The sequence below is a fragment of the Electrophorus electricus genome, chromosome 12 (genome assembly GCF_013358815.1).
Source record: "Electrophorus electricus isolate fEleEle1 chromosome 12, fEleEle1.pri, whole genome shotgun sequence".
Classification (NCBI taxonomy): domain Eukaryota; kingdom Metazoa; phylum Chordata; class Actinopteri; order Gymnotiformes; family Gymnotidae; genus Electrophorus; species Electrophorus electricus.
Window position 1 is genome coordinate 1,165,588 of NC_049546.1, and position 20,403 is coordinate 1,185,990.

The window sequence follows — 20,403 nt, forward strand, 5'->3', positions numbered from 1 at the left end:
GAGCGGTTTGCTGAACACAGGCTTACTAACCATCGTCTGTAAATGAGATCTGTGCGTGGTGTTGGCAACGTTATTCTACTATTTCTATACTTCCAGTCTTATTGCATGACCTTTTGCCCCTCAACAATTTTATTTATATATATATATATATATATATATATATATATATATATATATATATATATATATATATATATATATATATATATATAAAATTAAATTCCAAAAATCCCGTATCACTTTGTGTGGATGGGTTCCATGTCAAACGTTCAACAAATCTATCCAGAAGGTTATTGATCAGTATAATTTTCCTCAATCAGTCTTATAATCTCTCAAGAGATTATCAACAGATTAGCAAACGTCACTCATATGTCCACAGTCCACAACAATAAAACCACATTAAATAGAACACAGGTTCTCAGACATGGCAACCCATTCATTCATCTAGCTTGTTCAACAACACAACTGTACTGGCCATACATTTTTTTTCATTTGTTTACAACATATCTTTGGGTTTACAGAGTATCTGTGTAAATCTGTTACAACATCTACAGCAACATCCTGATGGAAGAAGTTGAAACTTTTCATTTAGAGGGTGCTTTTCTGCTGCAGTAATTAAATAATTACATAATTACAATTTCCTGCCTACCAACAGGATAATGTTTTATGGACGACACTTTCTTTACAAACCATGTACTTGTCACTTACAGACATGTAGTACATTTGAACCTGCTGTGTATAAAGGACAAGAAAGGGCATGTATGCACATGTACTGGGGGTTGGAAAAAGAATATTCATCAAGCTCAAACACTGAAGGCTGTGTGTGTGTGTGTGTATGTGCGTGCGTGCGTGTGTATGATTTTTTTAAACACAAGGGATGACTGATTTTTCCTCCTCCCGGCTGCTGTGGGGAAATATACCACGCAGAACTATTTCATTTTTCACGTTTTCACAATCCACTGTAATGCGCATTCAGCCTGTTTTCCAGATGAAGACTAGATCTCAGAGTGAACTATTCTGTCAGGACGGATTCACAACCCGGTTTCAAATTTCTGCTTGGGCTGGCTGCTTATTATTCACATTTATATCAGAGTAAGAAGCCATTTCAAAATGCTAACTCGTATCTAAGTTACTTGTATCTGGCTTTCTTAAAACACTGTAAAAAAGCAGCACAGAAAGCCATTTTCACCCCTGCCTGGACACGCACTGCTTTGTGCAAAATTCTTTACGGTTCTTTACTGCTGGGTGTGTTAACAGTACGGGAGCATTATGAACACAGTCCAGACACTGTTGAGGACTTTATTCCCAGGACTCTCCCTGCGATGACACCATGCACCTCCGAGTCAGAGCAAGGTCTAAATGAGAGCAGTACACACTTCCAAAAGGAAAATTCCATATATTGACAACACATGGCCTTTGGGGCTGTTAAAACAACAAGCCTAATTTGAATCATGCAAAATGTATTATGGCCAGCTGCTGGTTATTTTTGCCGTGAAAAACTACTTCAGAAATGTCCTTCACTATTCTAGTGATGAAGGAACTGGATTAATTTAAATTTTAAAAGACAACACAAACATTTAACATCCCGTCTGAGTCTGACATGAGAAATCTCCGGACTGTATATTCTATACCAAGTGTAGGAGTCAGATGTTAGGTCCAGTTTGTAATGCTACACTGAACCAAAGCACAAACAGCTTTGGTGCATGGCATACATGTTCCTTATGCTGTGGGACCTATATTGTGGTGTAAGCTAACTCACACTCTTACCGAGACACTATGTATTGGGGACATTATGTGTTATGGCCGGATACGACATTCTGAATAACAGCTCCCTGTAAGCATTGCGCACCATGCCCAGTTAAACCTACTGCAACTGGTTTAATCCTTGTGTTAAACTGGACACTGCTGCGAAAGCGCTCGCTCGCTGATAGCACAACCGGTCTGTCAATCACGGTGACATCATATTGTTGCTAGGGCGTTACAAACAAGCCCGAGTGACCCGAGCTCAACTAAACTCAACGCACAAGCATCAGCGAACGGTTTACCGGGAGCATAATGACTCGCACTTAAGAAGTCGGTAAGACAGTGAATTTCTCACACGCCGCCGATGAATGAAAGATGAAGTGAGATGCGGTTACTTTTAGTTTCGAAGACGGCAGTGGCACATGATTACGAGTGTGACATCCAATCGGAACGAAGATTTCTCTACAAACCGGAAACCTGACGGGATCTTGTTGACATGGGTGTGTTCGTAAAGCGCTTTGGTCTACAGACGCTTGAACGAATACGCATCCCAACTGTCGTTTCCGACCACTTAACACCGAGTGCGTTACCTATAATCTTATTTTTACCGTGAAACTTAAAACGAAAACGAAGGTAGGTTTCATGAATTTAAAATGGCCACGTTGTGATTGACGTACATTCGGACCAATGAGCGTTCAGCGGTGCATTTGATTGACAGGCGCTGTGGGTGTGGGGGAAGGGCTGCTGACGCCGCCGCCATCTTGAAAAGTACCCAGTGAGGGTGTATGTTTTCGCGCCTGTCAGTGTTTCTTGTCAACACTTTATTTTTTTTTCCCCTCCATCCCTCCCCGCGTGTCGGTGCCGTTTTATTTTGGTGGCAGTTTTAGCTTGGCGTTCCGTGAGCTTCATGTCGGGCTCTGGCAGTAGACAGCTCCTAATCGGTACGTGTTTCTTTCTCGGCGCTGAGGTAATGTAGCGTTAGCTCGCTGGCTAGCCGGCTGGCCTCTCCGTTCCCCGCCGGTGCCCCGCGCACCCAGGACGGTGGGCCGCTGGAGTCATCACCGCTTCAGATCAACCTTCATCGCGGATGGATGGGCGTGTGCGGCCGGTGAAGCCCGACTAAACCGTCCAGCACCTGCAAACCGAAACTTTTCCGAACGATTTGGCTTGATATATGTAGCATTAGCTGGCGGATGCAAGGTAACGCTAGCAGCTAGGCTAGCTCGCTACCTAAGCTAAATAAATAAGCGCTAAACAACCACTTTAACAGACAGCTAGCAGCTAGGCTAGCTCGCTGTATAAAGGACTAGCTGAATAACCACTTTCTAACCGCGGTGTTGTGCCCGCTGTCTGGGCTGAAGCTAGCCTAGCGAGTCCGTGTCCTCGTACTGTGTTCTTTCTTAGACGGCTAGGCTAGCATTAGCGTTAGCTCTGCCGGGCCCTAGCGAAATGGTATGTTGGCGTGATTCAAAAGTGGCCCTTCTTAGCTTTAGTAACAAACGCTCGGTAAGAGAGATTTGCGTCAGGCAGTCGGTCTCTAAACCGATTATATCAATTAATCGGCAGTTTAGCTACCTAGCTAGTTGCTTATACTCATTTAGCAGGGTTGTTATCGTCGGCGTTAGCGTGTGGTTAGCTAACGCTATAGGTAACGGCTGAAGGAAAGGTAGCTAGCTGTCCTAGCTAACGTACGTCTGTCTTGTTGTGGGGTGATCTGTGTCTACAGAGCTGCTCTGTTCAGTGTTTTAGCTGTGGCTCTGGGTGTGTTTAATCTATAGTGGGCTGCTGGTTTGCAGCTAGCAAGCCCTGTTATGCCAGTGTCGTTACACCAGAATGTGTGAATTTACTTCTGCGGTTTAATTAGTTGGAGATCCGGTTAAGTAGCATCAGAGGAGATCGATCGGTTGGGCAGTTTGTTGTTGTCATTGCTGTAAAATGTGTTTAAAGGAATACTAATAATTCAGCGTTTGCTAAGTGTTATATGACAGTGATTGTCAAAATGCCAGTTGCTAGACAGCGAAGTATTAGATTGTCAGTTTGAAAACCGGTGAACCTGTGGCAGGGGAGCAGTGTTTGACACGCGAGTACTCCACAACGCCGTCGTTCTCTCCCGTGTAGTAATGCTACCGGGTACAAGACACTTTTAGTAGCGTCTGCCTTTACTGATACTAAAGCCAGCATTTTGGTGGCGTGCTTTTGACTTTGCGGTTAGTTCTCATGCAACTGCTCCCAGAATACGTTATGCATGGATATGTGACCTTTTTTATTCCTTACATTTGGTTATGTGCCTAGCACAGTTAATTCAACATTTATTTTTCTGCTAATTGGGTTATAAGTACGCAAGTAACTATTATAAGTACATAAGAATAGCTATTATGGGCAGTTTGCATTTATCCTTTGATTTTTAACGTGGGATCAGTGAGCCGACCATTTAATCAGCTTGAGTGCAGTGGTCCAAGAGAGGGCCTAAGCTCCCTAGGTCTGGACAAGTCTCGTCCTAGGCTATTAATAGGCTTTCCTTCCTGTTAGCTGTTTGTGTTTTTATAACCTCTAACCTGGTGGTTTGTTGCTGCTTTACCCCTGGAGAGGAACTCTGTCTGGTGATGCTATTCTGGCCTGTTAATGTGGCCTCCAATTGGATGAAAGCCAGGATGACTGACCACACCTGGAACTGGTTTCACCAGACGAACAATTATGTTCGTGTCAGTTGACCAGATAAGATAAATGTAGTGTGTTGTTGGAGTGCTGCATTAAAAGCATGCTTAGAGGTTTCAGCAGAACAATATAGATGATGCTTGATCTTCTAAAATTATACAGATGAACTATAATTGTCTGGGTATTTTTGTCTAAATATAAAGTATAATTTTCTATGTTTATGAAGAGGAAGAAATTTAAAACTGTTAATCAAAATGCAGAATTTTTTATTTATTTATTTTTACTAGTTACTGAACAAGTGTCTGCCATGGCATAAGAGTGAGACATGCTAGGTGTTTGGTTAAATAATGTTTTCATTCAAAAATGAAAATCTCTAATGGTTTAATCATTAAGTTATATATTCCTGGTGTTCTTTGGTATGCATTACATCTCCGTTCTTGATCTGGTCTTTAAAAGTCAACTAAAAGTGTAAAGCTGTCCAATACTAATTGATTTTTCATATTTCATTCTTGTCTTCATTTATAGAATGGTAAAATCACATTTGTAGTTTGCGTTTTGATGTAAAAAGTCGGGGGGGAGTTAGGTGCCTCGTGTGTGTGTGTCTGTGTGTGTATATATATATATATATGAACGCTGCAGAAAGAGACTGCTGAATCTGCTTGTGTCAAGAAGTAGTGATGAGTTACAATGGGCCAAACAGTCACGTTCTCAACACAATGGAGGCTGGGATCTCTCCTCTGCTGCCGTGGTGGTGACATCAGTCCAAGCTTCTCCACTGTGATGTGCTGGTTTCATTTGTTCAGGGTCATGTTGAGCAGAGCTGCCCCTTCTGTAATGCTAGGAGAAGAGCAGGCATATTGTGTGGAATAGCTACCATTTGCTTTCAGCACGAACCTTTTAAAGGATGTCCTTTATAGAAAAGTTTGCATGGCTTTGCTTCTACGGTATTTGTCCTCAAGTGCTGAAGATCACGCATCTCTCACTTATCAAACAGATACACAATAACTAGTCAGAACAAGAATACAAACATGGCTTTATGTATGTGTTCAATATGTTGTTTGATTAAAGGTTGTGTCTTGTGGGGATGCCGGCGTGTTGTGGTGGGGGTAGTGTTAGTAATACCAGGCGTGTTGTGATGGGCTGAGATGGTATTTACCTGCTAATGCTGTTTGTTGCAGGAGTGTAGTGGTGGAGGATGGTGTTTGCCTACTAACGTTGTTGTTGTTGTGATTGTTTATTCCAGGTGTGTGTTGAGTGTGTGTAGCTGGGGCAGAGGTGTTGACTGCAAGCTGCATGCAAGCTGTTCGTTAGGACGTTCCTCCTGCCTGCAGTGCCTGGAATGGGCCAGACATCCCAGAGAGTTGAAGCATTCTTTTCTTTTTAATCAGAGATTTTACCCTCTGAGCCCTGTATTGCTCAGGTAGACCGTGCACTACACACCTCGCATCACCTCACAGCACGTCACCTTCCACTACTGTCCATTTTACCAGCAGTGGAGTTGTTTTTGATGCTGTCCGTTGCAGGGAACGCGTAGTCTGACAACGTTTGGGTGTTCTTTTTGTTACGGTGTGGAGGTAGTGTCAGGATATCATGTTCTGGTTGTCTGTCCCACAGAAGCACCATGTTTTGGAAGTTTGACCTGCACACGACGTCGCACATCGACACGCTACTGGACAAGGAGGACGTGACCCTGACGGAGGTCATGGACGAGGAGGACGTTCTGCAGGAGTGCAAAGCCCAGAACCACAAGCTAGTGGACTTTCTTGTGCGGCCACAGTGCATGGAGCACCTGGTTGACTTCATCACCCAGGAACCCAGCCAGGACATGGAGGAGAAGATCAAATACAAGTGAGCTGTGTTGGCCCGCTTTGCTAGCCATCCCAAGCCCCTACGGCTCTTCACGACCACCGCTTCCTCTAGCTGCCTTTTAACTACGGAGTCGTGTTGATGTATACAATACAAATACAGACAGCACTTGCCAGGTTCTCATCTCGGGGCTGCCACTCCGAAGTGAATTTGGCATTCATGTCAACCTGCAGCTGTCGGCGCGTAACAAGATGTCTTGTGTTGATGATGTAGGTATCCCAACATCTCGTGCGAGCTCCTCACCTCAGATGTCGGGCAGATCAATGACCGGCTGGGTGAAGATGAGGGTCTCCTCCTGAAGCTCTATGGGTTCCTGCAGAGTGAGCCCCCTCTCAACCCTCTGCTGGCCAGCTTTTTCAGCAAAGTCCTCAGCATCCTCATCGGCAGAAAGCCAGAGCAGGTGAGGGAGGGGCATTGCCATTAGGGGGCGTAGCCTGCAGACTGGCAACTCTAGCACAGACCAGTCATTCTGCTAAAACACAAGGCATGTGGGTGGATTGTGTTTGTCTTTTAAAAAAAAAAAACAAAAAACAACTTTTTACAATCTGACCTTTTACAAAGTTGTGCAGCTCAAAACTGATATTTGTGGATATTGCCTATAATTAATTAGTACTCGATTTTCTCTAAACAAAAGTGTGTGTGTGTGTGTGTGTGTGTGTGTGTGTGTGTGTGTGTGTGTGTGTGTGTGTGTGTGTGTGTGTGTGTGTGTGTGTAGATTGTGGAGTTCTTGAGGAAAAGGGAGGACTTTGTGGATCTCATGATCAAACACATAGGAACCTCGGCCATCATGGACCTTCTTCTCAGGATGCTCACCTGCATTGAACCTCAACAGCTTAGACAAGACGTTTTAAATGTGAGCTCTCTCCCCCCCCCCCCCCCCCCCCCCCGCAAGACTCAAGATTAATTTCATAATTTATTCAGCACTCTGTGGTCAGATAACAGCCGGTTTAAATGTTTGTGTTCAGACAGACGGGTGTTGGCACTGCGCTTTATGTAGCTAGTCTTTAATCCTCTCTCTGTCTGATCTGTAGTGGTTGAATGAGGAGAAAGTGATCCAGAGGTTAGTGGATATGGTCCAACCCTGCCAGGATGAGGACGTAAGTCTACACCCATGCTACACCCATGCTACACCCATGCTACACCCATGCTACACCCATGCTACACCCATGCTACACCCATGCTACACCCATGCTACACCCATGTTTCCTGTATGTGGGGTTTGTTTGTTTCAGTCAAAATTAATGCCATGGATAAATATAAATGTGTTAAAGAGTTATATTAAGTTCGCATTTCTTCCGGCGTGTGACCACGTGTTCTGGTCTGGCCGTAAACACTGGCTGTCTTGTACAGAGAGGTTCCTTCCTTGACTAACTGCTGTGCTTCTATGCACATTTTAACTTCTGCGTTAGCTTGTTGCTTGTCAAATGCTTTCTTGCTCTGCCACGAGCAAGTTGAGCTGTTCTGCGGCCATGGTGCCCATTCATCTGGATTTAAACCATTGCAGTGTTGCAGTCTGCAAGTTTCAAAACCAGTGTAAAGTAATTTAAATATAATTTTAAAACATTATCTGGAAAGAAAATTGCATTTGGTTTAAAAAGGCCTTTTGCCCCGCCCTGCCCTGAGTCCTGTTGGTTTGTTCCCTCAGAGACACTCGAATGCGTCGCAGTCGCTCTGTGAGATAATTCGCCTCAGTAGGGATCAGATGTTTCAGGTACAAGGCTCCTCCGAGCCCGACCCCTTGCTGGCCACTCTGGAGAAGTACGTCCTTCCTTGGGGAAATCACACTGAAGTTGTTCATTTATTCTATTATTATTTTTATTATTATTACTACCTGCAGCTTATAATATAATATTTGGTGTTTGAGTGGGCAGATGTGTACTCTGATGCAGTGGGTGGGCTTTATTGGGGTGGTGTGTGTAGCCTCTGAGAGTGGGTGTGTCCAGTGGCTTGAGTCTCTGCTGTGTTTTCAGACAGGAGACTGTAGAGCAACTTCTCTCCAACATCTTCGACAAAGAGAAGAATGAGTCTGCCATAGTCAGCGTCATCCAGATTCTCCTCACCCTCTTTGAGACCAGGAGACCAGCGTAAGGGCTTCTGGTCACGTGTGTGTGTGTGTGTGTGTGTGTGTGGGTGTGTGTGTGTGGGTGTGTGTGTGTGGGTGTGTGTGTGTGGGTGTGTGGGTGTCTCTCTAAAAAGTGCTCCTCTGTCTGGCAGGTTTGAGGGCCACCTGGAGCTCTGTCCTCCCGGCCTCAACCACGCGTCTTTCTCTGTCAATCAGAGCATCCTGGAGGCAGTCCGACCCAGGCTGAAGGATTTCCACCAGCTCCTGCTCGAGCCTCCAAAGGTGAACTGATGGAGTAGACTGGCCTCGTTTTGGATATTTCCAGCCTCGATATCATTGTTGAGTAGTTTCTATGTAGCCCCCCACCCGCTTGCCTAGCAGTGCTCACCACAGAACTACTCTTCACGTCTGTAGGTTATTGGTCAAATATGGCCTTCTACTGTTTACGGGTTTTGTATTGTTCTGCAGATGCCTGTGATTTCATGCTTGATGTTGACTTATTGCATTGCAATCTTTTTTGCTGCCAAATCCCTGTGGCAGTATTTTCTGTGTGGAAATAAATAATTTTGAAAATGGCACATTGGGTGGGAGCCAGCCATGCCAGTCCAGAGCTGCAGCTCCACTGGTGCACGTTCATAGCTCAGATGAGGGCTTTCAACAGCAAAACTCAAGACCGTGGTGAGAACTAATTACACGAGAGTGGTGTTTACATTCAGAGCAAAAGTACCCTTGTTGTGCTTCAGGGGCCACATTTTGGTTCTTGGTCAAATACTTTGTCAGAATTCCTGTGTGAGTTTGTTTATTTTGGGCTGGTGTTGTGTGGATGCAACTGAGGGAGCCAGCATCCGCGCTGATGTTCAGTAGGCCAGCGTGCTATCAGCCGAGCAGCTGCTGGGTTCAAGATGTGGCCTCCTGGTGCCTGCGTTGCTGCAGTCTGACATGTTGACTCATTAAGTTTGGTTTTGGTTTTTTTTCATCTGAGGCTTCATTTATTGATGCATTTCAGGTTGTGGTTTGAGTGTTTCCTCTGTTGGCTATGATATGCCTGGGGGGAGGAGGATGGTGCTATGCACTGAAACTCTGTCTCTCCATCTTATTACTGGTTCAGTCTCTGATGGAGCTTTTTCTTCCACGTTAGAATGAATTGTCCTAGTTGCCCTATGAATTGATAATAATCACTATCGCAATAATTAACATTTTTAATGTCTTGTTACACGTTACATTTGTTAGATTTTCACACAGCAAACGGCACGTGAGTCTACTGAGTGATTTTTGTCTGTCTCGTGTTTATGCAAAATATTTCATGTGCGTTCACCTTTTGTGTTTGTGATTAGAAAACCCCACTGAAGACCACGTGGGGGTTGCTGGACCCCCCGGTGGGAAACACGCGCCTTAACGTGGTGAGACTGGTAGCCAGTCTCCTGCAGACCAGTAACCACATCATCAACCAGGAGCTCATCAACCTGAACCTGCTGGGGGTGATGCTTGTGAGTGCTGCTTGGAGACCACACAGAAGAACTTTCTTCTTAAAAAAACATTCTGACTTTGGTTGTTTTTTGTAGGATATGTACTTCAAATACATCTGGAACAACTTCCTACACATACAAGTGGAAATCTGTACCGCCATGGTCTTGGCCATGCCTCCAACCCAGAGTGACACTGATATTAACCGGGACGAAGACAAGGAGCAGCTCAGAGAAAACATCCTCATCACACACGTGAGTGTTTCCACATGCACGCTCACGCACGCACTCTTGTGGGTGGGCGGGTGGACGGGCTCTTCTCAGTTCTTTCATTCTTTCCCTTGCAGCTCTTTCAGAAGTGCAGGTTGATCCAGAGAATCCTGGATGCGTGGAGCTCCAACGAGAAGGAGCAGTGAGTTGAATCATCTCTGATCCTTTATAGACCAAAAGCAGAGTCTCATGGTAGTGTGCTCTCTGGTTTGATGGTTGTCCTGTTTAAACAAATCCAACCTGGTTTCCTGCAGGGCAGAGGGGGGGCGCCGAAGAGGTTACATGGGTCACCTGACCAGAATAGCTAACTCCATAGTGCACAACAGTGACAAGGGTCCTAATGGCACTCAGATCCAGCAGCTTATTTCAGGTGCGTTGTTACACACGTGTTGCACCCTGTTTCTGAAGTCCCTCACGGCCTCATGTCAAATGCAGCGCAGGGTGTCAGGTGTTCATGTTGGTGAGCTGTCCTGAGTTCCACAGGTGTCCACTGGTGGTGGTTGTTGGTGTTGGCTTACTTAACACTTTAGTAAATCAGTGTGATGGTACGTTTGTAAGCAAGCGGGTCCAGGCTCATGGCTAACCATTATGACGCTGAGCATAGCCCGGCAGCACTAACGCTGTGGTAACAGCAGTGAGCTGTCTTCCGCTGGTGGTTTCCTCCTGGTTGTAGTTTTTTGGGCTGGCAGTGCTCACTGCCCTTGTTTGCTGTGTGACAGAGCTCCAGGAGGATGAGCGGGAGCGATGGGAGTCCTTCACGTCCGGGCAGCTAGCTGACATAAACAAGAAGAACACTGTAGACTTAGTAAGTCACCTGCCTTGGCCAGACATTGTCCAAACTGTGGTGCCAGTAGCTGAACTTTTATATGCTAGGATGGAGACAACTTTGTCTGTGTCTGTCTACAGGTTAACACGCATCACATTCACTCGTCCAGTGATGACGAGGTAGATTTCAAGGACAGTGGGTTTCACCACGACTCTTCCCTGCAACAGGTAAGTTCAAACCTCCTTATTTATCAGTATCTGTTACTATCAGCTAGACACGTTACGTTCTGGCTCCAGTTCAGTGAGGCTGACGCACGGATGTTTGTAACTAATATAAGGCACTGTCCCTCACAACTGGGGGGGGGGGGGGGGGGGGGGGTTCTTTTTAAGACTAAGCAACAGCTAACGGCGAAGCTAACACGAATCACAATCACAAAATTACAGTTTGTGCAGTTGATGACTGAGATGGTAGACTATGTAAGCTGGCTGCCTAGCATGTTCTGGTTAAGTCACTGGGGTTTAGTGGGGTGGGGAGTTGGAAGATGACATGCACTTATGTTAATTAGCTTGGGTGGGTTGGTGCGTAAGTATTTTTGACAGTTACAGCAGCACTGGATTGTTAAACCATTTTAAAAGGCTAAAGGGAGATGTGATAACAGTGCAGTTCATGTCTCAGACATGTCATAATTATTCACCACGTTCAGAAATTCATTATTTTTGCAAAATCCCTGTAAAGTAGTAAACACTAAAACATTCAGTCTTTAAAAGTGTGGTGTTGGCTGGTGCTTGGTAAGATTTAAGAGTTTAAGCAGACTGTGTTTGAAATGTAGTGTTGAGATTGTATCATTATCGCTGCTCCTGGGTTGGCCAGGCCTTTTCTGATTATCAGATGCAACAAATGACGTCCAATTTTATTGAGCAGTTTGGCTTCAACGATGAAGAGTTTGCCGATCAGGACGATGTTGTGGAGTGAGTACTCAAGCTGCATGATTCTGTCTCGCCAGAGGGGGCACTGTTTCTTCCAAACACAGGCCTTGTGGCATTTTGGGGCTGAGCTCACCACACCCCTTGGCCTTAAATTCCCTGTCTGATTGGCCTTGGCCTGTGTCTGGAAACTGGGTCCTGTTCTTTGAAGGGGTTGGGTTTTACTGAGTGGTTGGCTGGCTGTGGTGAAGGGGTTGGGTTTGACTGAGTGAGTGGGGCTGCCTGTGGTGAAGGGGTTGGGTTTTCCTGACTGGGTGGGAGGGGTCTGATGTGGACGTTGTTGTTGTTGTTTGTTTTAGCTGTATGTTTAGACTCCAGGGCCATTTTCTTACTGTGGGATCTCCAAACCTCCATCTGGAGAATATGCAGAGTTCATCTCCAACTCTGTGTGAACACCTACAAAGGCACCAGTTACTTGACTGGTGTCTTTTTGTTGTGTTTGTATTGGATCCACTATTTGTTGGACAGTAACTCTCTAAGAGGAGGGTTTGAGATCCTTCTGAACTGTGTAATTATTGCTGTACTATTATTTTAAATCTGATAATGTAACTTGAATCTAAATTAACGTCAAACTTTTGTGTCACCAGTAGTAGTTGTAGCATTTAATACATTGTTGCTGTTTCACTGTGCATTATGGGTATTGTATGCTGTAATGTATATCAACTGTTCTGTGTTTGGATGCATGCTGTTTTTCCACGTGAGTGTGCATTTGAGCGTGCACGTGCTGTTGTGCTCTTGCTAACTGATTTTTCACTCAACTGAACTCTGTTCTCTTTAACCTTGCAGTATTCCCTTTGATAGAATATCAGACATCAATTTTTCCTTGAATACAAATGAAAGTGTAAGTATGCCCTGTGTCTCAGCAGTGATCACACATGCGATGTAAAGCACGCGCACACACACGTGCAAAGACGGGACCTTTCAGATGGAGGTCCTTCATCAGCTCAAGTGCTTTGCTTTGCAGAGCTGATAAAGGACCTTCTGTCCAAAAATGTTGTTTTCTCTTAACCTTGTGAACTGTGAATTTCTGCTGTGGGTGGAAACGTTGTACGCTAAATTGAAGTGTGTGTGTGTGTGTGTGTGTGTGTGTGTGTGTGTGTGTGCTCCTGCAGGCGAACATGGCCCTGTTTGAGGCCTGCTGTAAGGAGAAAATCCAGCAGTTTGAGGATGCAGGCTCAGACGAGGAGGACATCTGGGACGAGAAAGACGTAACGTTTCCTCCTGAAGCACAGAGACGTCCAAGGTAGGGCATGCATGTGTACATGTACTCAGGCCTTAGAAAACAAGGTGTCTCCTGTAAAATCTCTCTCTCTCTCTCTCTCTCTCTCTCTCTCTCTCTCTCTCTCTCTCTCTCTCTCTCTCTCTCTCTCTCTCTCTCTCAGGAGTGCAGGCAGCACAGACAGTGAGGAGAGTACAGACTCGGAGGACGAGGACGTGAAGCGCGATCCATTTGAGGCAGCGAATACTGCTGCTGATGACCGCATGGAGGTGGACAGTGGGGAGGGTGAGGAACGCGCACACACACTTATTTATTTTATATATATATATATATATATATAAAAAAAATATTAAAAGCGCACACACTTGGGTTAGACCTCCCATGGAGGTGGGGAGGGTGAGGAACGAACACACGCTGGACCTTGCGAGGCAGGCTTGGCAGTATTAAGGTGAGTACTGCTGAGAAGAGGACAGATTCATATTTATAAAAGTTGTTACTGTAATTGATGTACAATAGCTTAAATGTGAACACTATATAGAAAAAGAATCAAAATGATGTAGCATCTTTCTTTTGTGTGTGACCAGGCCAGTGTAAGGGTTTAGTGGTTAGATACTCTGTCCTTCCCCTGATTCCCTTTTCCACCAACGAGAAACTGTAATCGTTCCAGTGCTCCCACCTAATTTGGAAACATTCTGCGCATTTCTATCATAATAAATAAACGGGTGCTGGGACCTGAACAGTTCGTTCGCAACTGCAAGCAAAGAACAGCAGCTGCTTCAACGTAAACCATGACCTCATGAGGGGGCGTGTCATGAGCGTTTAGGGGGAGCAGTAGGTGGACTCTGAATGCATACTGATTCCTCACTGGTGCAAAAGTCTGTCCTGCCTGGCTTCCTTGCAGGACCTGTGTGGACAGCCAGCTTTGATGACATCCCCATGGATACGGGGGGCGTGTCTGCCCCAGCCCTCTCCTCTCCTGGTTCTTTGACTGAACCTGCAGCCTGGAACTCTCCTACCAACACCGTAGCCACGGAGACCGGCTGGGCAGACTTCTCCAGCTTCACACCCGTCAGGTGAGGGGTTGGCTTCACCCATCTCCACCTGCCGCACCGATGTGAGAGATTCCCACATTAGTGAGCTGACACAAACGCCTCACGCTTCCTGTGATGAGGGTTTTTTTTGTTTTTCGTTTTCCACAGCCCCAAAGACCCTCTGAGGAGCAACTCCCCGGTAGCCATGGAGACGAGTGTGGAGACGATGGACCCTCTAGGTGTGAATGCACCCGCAGGTGAGCCAGAAGTCTAGCCCCCTTTGTGGCATTGCGTGCTCCAGGTCAGACACTGAACCTCCTACCTGCTGCAGGGGCAGGGCAGTGGCCCAGTGACGAGCAAGCCCAGCCGCCCGTCTCCATCGGGGGCGGGTCTGACGTGGAGGAGGAGTCACCCGGTGACCGCATCACGGAGACGGTCACCAATGGCTCCATGAAGGAGACACTTAGCCTTACTGTAGATGCCAGAACCGAAACTGCTGTTTTCAAGAGGTATGTCCCTCTCTCCCTTACCTCATCACGCTGCATGAGGCCCCTCCCACTGCCCCTCACTCAGAGTGCTCATAGGCCAGGGACCCGCCCACTCGCTTGGGGCTACTGAAACGTACAGCTGTGTTTTTTCATTTTCTTTTATTTTGTGTGTTTATTTGATGTCACCATGTACAGAGCCAGTGTCTGTTTCTGCTTGGGGGGGGGGTCACAAAAAGAAAACCCAAGCGTGTTTCCTTGCGTGTTGAACTGCAGCACTTAAACATGCTTCCTCCCTCTCTCCGCGTGCGTGGGGACTCAGGGTGTTGAAGTCGTATCGGTATGTACAGCCGGTCGGGAGCAGGCCGGGCCTCTGCCACGTCTGTCTTCATGTCAGCCGTTCAGTTCCGATTCCTGCTCATGTTGCCTTCAGTTTTGGTTTCCTTTCCGTGGTGATATTTCTCCATCTCCATCTGCATGGTCGTCAGAAGCACAGGTTGCCCCGCCCCCAAACCCCTCCCCGAGCGTTTTTGAGAGGAGCTGCCTGGTGTGGGGACGTCTCCCTGCGGGAAGCTCCTCTGGGCCGGTGTTTGCTTCCTGCACGAAAGTGGTTCCTCCCGGGGCGCTTGTTCTCGAGTGCAGGGAGCGGTGTCTACGTACCGTGTATCTCCTTTAACGCCACAGTGGGTCTGGGGTCCCTCAGTCCGGGATGACGAAGTTCCGACAGGCTGATCCACACTAGCTGGCAGCTATTGGCCATCCCTCCACGATTAGAGAGCCACTGCTGGGCTTTGAAAATGCCCCGTTGCTAAGACGATGGCTTGCTGGCATGTCCCCGCCCCTGAGCCATCTTTTTGTTGTCCCCGCCGTCTTCACACGTCATTTCTCCTGAACGAGTCCCCACTCCAGGCAGACGTTCATTACTGCTTCTGTCCTTCAGTTTGTGCTGCTCAGTTTCCACATCGTCTCGTTGTCTCGCCACGCCCGAGTCCCTTACTTTTTAAAATAAATATACATTTGTTTTTGCAGCGTGGCTTTTGATTTGGCCCACTCTTTGTGTGCGTGGGTTTTGGTGGGGGTGGGGCGTGTGGAGGGGGAGGAGCCCTGTAAAACCGTGTGTTGCTACCTTTCAGCGAGGAGGGGACGCGAGCTACCTCTGAAGATGTGGTGGGAGACGCAGAGAGCGACAGGGCTGCGTCCGCGCTGACCACTAGCAACTGTCAGAAATCGGGGTAAGCGGCGCCTGGTCCGGCGAAGTACACACACTCCTTGCGCCCGGCCTGCTGCTTTATTTGACGCTTTACTCTGGTGCGGTTCCTTTTAACTGAGCCGGCTCTTCCGCTTCCGCCTGACAGTGCAAAGCACTTAGAAGAGAAAACCAGGGGGGCGTGGGAGGGTCTCAACGGCCCCGTAGAGAGTACAGCTCACATGGAGGAAGCCAAGTAAGTAATGTGGCCGGGGCAGGGGTTTGGGTGGGACATCGCTGCGCTGGCTCTAGTCGATGAGCTTGCACTGATCTGAATTTATCTAGATAACTACCAGAGGTGATTCATTAAAATCCGTCTTCTGGTGTTTGGTTTTCATTTTGTTGGTGAACTTGAACCTTTTTTCTTCTCTTGGGTTAAACTGATGGGATTGCCTGTTTTGGGGCAAACTGAGTTGTGTAGTAAGTCTCTCTGCGGGGTCGAGTAACACGTAGGTGAATCCTGTCTCTCACCCCCCCCCCCAGAACAGAGCAGGTGTCCTCACCTGACGCTGCGGTCAACGGCCCTGTCTGAGGCGTCTGCCCCTGCCACACATGCTCCCACTCCTAGGGGGCGCCAGCCGGCCGACAGCGCCGCCCCCGCCGGCACCGAACCAACTCCACCAGATCAGGACCAGCAATATTAACATTAGACAGCTGTACAGAGGACGGGAACTGTCTGAAGAGAAACCTCCGCGGATGGATTCTGTCCCCCCCCTTTGCCCTGCATTCGTTTATATACTATTGTTCTAATGAGGTGATCTGTCTATCTTGCCATTCAAAGTTAATAGAAATGTTGCTATAGTTAAAAAAAAGATTGTATGAATAAAAAATATTTTATAAAAAACAAAAAAAAAAGCAAGACCAATGTATACAGAATCAAGATTGTGACCCAGACTGATCGGAACAGGCCCTGTGACCAAAAGAGAAGTGTGTTTTTGATGAGATTTCCTGCACAAAATCTGCTATTTGATTCCCCAGCCAAGCCGTGGCAACCCCCAGCACGTGCAGTGGCCATGCGGTGGTCTGTGTGAGACTTTAGGGATGTGGTTTTAATATTCAGATGGTTTATTTTGCAACAGCTATTATTTGTAAATTCTTTTTTGTTTTTGTTTTTTCTTTCTCCCCCAAGAGCAAGATCTGAAAGGTGTTTTTGTTTGATAAACTTGATACCGTCGGGTGTGACCCGTGCCGTTTAAGAGCCCTGGATCAACCCCCTCCCTCACGTGGTGTTTTATCTGCGCATGGCTCATCGCACGGGACTCAGCCGGATTCCAGTGGCATGTAGCTCACGACTGTAAACTTGCTTTCAGACATGTGAAGAAAAAAAAAAAATACTAGCTCAATTTTTACAACTTTTTCTTTCCACACAACTCAACTTTTCTACCTGGAGCATGCTGGGACTGCGAGTTTCTCGTGCTCATGCTTCATTCATATTTACCAGGTTGATTTTCCCCTTTTCTTTTTTTAAATAAAATGCTCTCTGTGCCAGCAACACAAGGGAGGGTTTTTCTTTCCTGCACTGCGCTCATGTGTTCTTCAGCTGGCTTAATTCCGACCCACCAGTTCATCCTAGTTGCCACAGCCTGTGTTCTCCATCATCTGAATGTTACGCTTGAACAGCCTTTCTGCAGGTGTCGATTCCACAATGAGGCTTAAATCCTGATCTAAAGGCTTGGGGGGGAAAACACTAAACACAGCCTAGTGCCACCTGAGGCGTTGAGTTTGGCAGTTTTCAGCTGGAGGTCTTGGAATTTCGTGGATTCTCCTCGGCAGGTTTTCCATGCTGATTTGTTCTGCATGCTGGTGTTGCAGCCGTTACTAAAAACACTGGGCTTTTCACGTAGGTAGTCTGGGGTTTTAGGGCTTTTGTTAATGATTTTGTCAAGGTCTTTTAAGTTCTGTGTGTAGGAGGGATGCCAAGATTGTTTTTGTTTTATTTTTGGATGTCTCCTGGAAATCGGGAAAAATCCAACTTGGGTTTAATTAAGGAACTGGAATGCAGATAAAGAGGCATCAATGTCTTACAAATATTGGTGAGTAGCTCAAACCACTACAAATGACTAGGTTTAGTTATGATTGCACTGGGATTTTCCATTTTATGATTTGACTGACATATCTAATAGCAATAGTACTCTCGGTATGTTGTAATCTGTCACTTCCAACACTGGAAAGCACCAGTTGAAAGCCTGAGCAGCTGGCTGTACCATTGCAGCACTATATCTCCTCTGAGCTCTTCAGTGCTCACACACGAACACACTTCAGCCTACAACTGCATCATGTTTGTGGAGAAAATCACACAGCAGATTAAGCGGCTGCTCTCTGAGGCTTCCTGCACTTTTGCAAGAACATTCAGCGCCATCAGCATTTTACCTGTATCACAACAACTATTGCTAAAAATACCGACAATCGCGTCGCAAAGCATAGTTTATACCCCAAACAGTCAGCAGGTGCCAGTACAACAGTGACTAACGCTAAACCTAAATGGGTTTGTGTACCAGTATTGGATCAAAGCACAGACACAGAATAGCAGAGGGTCTAACCCGGAGCACAGAGAAGATGTCAGAGGGTCTATATTCCACGAATAGATGGGTCTGCAGTCTTCAAATGCAGACTGAAGACCCATCTATTCATGGAATATTTAAATGACCCCTGACCCTGCTCCTATACCGACTAACTAAACCAGTACTTATTGTAGGGTTTGTTTATTACACTGACGTTATACATGATATTTCATTACATTTGTTTATCCGTATTTGTCTAAATGAAACGGCAGTGCAGGCGTGTGCGTTCCCGAGAGCAGGACACAGGGCGGAAGCGGGGTGTGTTGGGACAAGTTAATCTTTCTTTTCGTGCTCCAATGCCACAGGCAGGCGTCTCCGAAGTGCGTACACATCTTCGGGCTGGCCACGCGTACCCACTTAAACACTGGAAAAGATGTTTGACTACGGACCTTATTTCTTCATGCAGATGTAATTTGCCACAGAACAGGGAACCTGGGAGTGAGCTGTTTCATCTTTAGGCGTGTAACTCAAAACCAGTAACGTAAAACTATTCATCATTTAATTGGGAATTTTCTTAATGGTCCAGAAGCATTGAGTCCTCAGGCGCTATGATCTAACAACGGCATGTCATATCTACTGACGTCCGCATGGTGGCGCCAGTCTCCAGTCTTACTGCAGGCAGTGGCACTCTCCGTGACTGACGGTCCTGTGCAATAACGGCACTGGGCTGTTAAACTCTTCTCCATGGTTACTGTGTTTAAGAAGGAAAGAGAAGCGGTCAGCTGGCCATGTGAGCAAAAAGCAGACATTATCATGAGTCACTGCGATCTTGATGACCAGGAGGAAAACGGACTTAATCCAGTGAAACACCGGCGAAGGGACGATGCAGCGAGTGGGCAGGGCCCTGTGTGACGCTCTGATGTGTTTACTAACATTGTGAAGTAGATCATAGTTCAAGCCCCTTTCGTGACTAACGCTTCATGTGGCTGTTTTTTGGCATCTATTACCAAGTCATTTTCTCTCTCTTCCAATCCAGCTCCTTCCCATGCTCACAACTTCACACCTGAGGGACCCTACCCGACAGGCCTGCGTGGTGCTCTCACAGGTAACAGTGACCTGTGTGGGTTACCAATGTCGCACAAAGCTTGTTTTTGAAATGAAAGGAAAAAAAGACAGTTGAATAGAATTTGGAGTCTTCAAATAAACTTTTCAGCAATAAGTACCTGGTCTCCTTAAACATCGTAGATGTTGAGTTCCTGAGAGCCTCCTGCAGTCAAGACCAGTATAGGTGATGTTAGAGGACTGTGCTAGTACTACACATGGTCTAGCCACAGCAGGCGTGGGTTTAACCTTTACTGAGAAGAAGACAGATGATGGGCCAGGCTATTACTGAACTCCACCAGAATACACGTTACGTATTACTCTGCTTACAGAATTATTAGGATTTACTGATATTTTCATCATGTCTAAAGACTAAACACTCTGACCTCAGTGCTATCCTGAGGGAACAAGATTACAGCCTTTTGATGTGAGTGAGTCAGTGAATGAGTGATTCAGTGAGTGAGTACTAGCATGTGCAGCACTGCTCATGTAGCTCATGCATCACGATGTGTGTTATCACCTTCACTTTAATGAATCAGGGCAAAGGACCAGAACACAGAGGGTCTAACGCCTAGCACAGAGACAAGACACCAGAGGGTCTATATTCCACAAACAGATGGGTCTGCAGTCTGAAGACCCATCTATTCGTGGAATATTTAAATGACCACTGACCCTGCTCCTATATTGACTAACTGATGTTATTGATGTTAAACTATAGTACTTATTATTACACTTATCATTGTTTAAAAGAGACCTTATGTATTTTGTACTTCTAGGTATCAGCAGTGATCCCTGTATTTCTACAGTATTGTAATTCACTGATATATTGGACTCTAACCTACTGTACGGGCTAGGATGTATTCAAAGTAAATGACAAAGCACTTTTGTAAGTTGCTCTGGATAAGAGCATCTGATAAATGCCATAAATGTAACATGGAGCACAGTGAGAGGACACAGAGGGTCTATCCCAGAGAACAGGACCTGCTTCTAAGCTGTGACCTTTACATTACTG

General features: G+C 46.2%; 1 protein-coding gene across 7 annotated transcripts; it reads left to right on the forward strand.

Moving 5' to 3' along the window:
* The first annotated feature begins 1,986 nt into the window (after positions 1 to 1,986).
* Positions 1,987 to 20,169, forward strand: ppp6r3 (protein phosphatase 6, regulatory subunit 3). 7 transcript variants are annotated; one of them, XM_035532063.1, is made up of 26 exons: positions 1,987 to 2,077; positions 5,642 to 5,818; positions 6,013 to 6,246; positions 6,478 to 6,664; positions 6,980 to 7,117; positions 7,296 to 7,361; positions 7,910 to 8,022; positions 8,235 to 8,348; positions 8,479 to 8,608; positions 9,661 to 9,813; positions 9,889 to 10,044; positions 10,137 to 10,201; positions 10,314 to 10,429; positions 10,779 to 10,864; positions 10,966 to 11,052; positions 11,696 to 11,793; positions 12,595 to 12,649; positions 12,921 to 13,051; positions 13,191 to 13,312; positions 13,929 to 14,100; positions 14,227 to 14,315; positions 14,390 to 14,567; positions 14,866 to 14,883; positions 15,677 to 15,775; positions 15,899 to 15,985; positions 16,273 to 17,308. In XM_035532063.1, exons 3-26 carry the CDS (start codon positions 6,020 to 6,022, stop codon positions 16,319 to 16,321), a joined length of 2,736 nt encoding a protein of 911 aa, XP_035387956.1. In that variant the 5' UTR covers positions 1,987 to 2,077; positions 5,642 to 5,818; positions 6,013 to 6,019; the 3' UTR covers positions 16,322 to 17,308. The 7 variants fall into 7 exon arrangements, with proteins under 7 accessions (XP_035387956.1, XP_035387957.1, XP_035387954.1 ...); XM_035532064.1 differs by lacking the exon at positions 1,987 to 2,077 and adding an exon at positions 2,274 to 2,376; XM_035532061.1 differs by lacking the exon at positions 1,987 to 2,077 and adding an exon at positions 2,499 to 2,684.
* The last annotated feature ends 234 nt before the right edge of the window (positions 20,170 to 20,403 follow it).

Bases quoted from the DNA above. Each gene is read 5' to 3' on its own strand.
- ppp6r3 (XM_035532060.1), top strand. The intron at 5,819-6,012 runs GTAGACCGTGCA...TCTGTCCCACAG, and splicing joins CTGAGCCCTGTATTGCTCAG to AAGCACCATGTTTTGGAAGT. The intron at 6,665-6,979 runs GTGAGGGAGGGG...GTGTGTGTGTAG, and splicing joins TCGGCAGAAAGCCAGAGCAG to ATTGTGGAGTTCTTGAGGAA.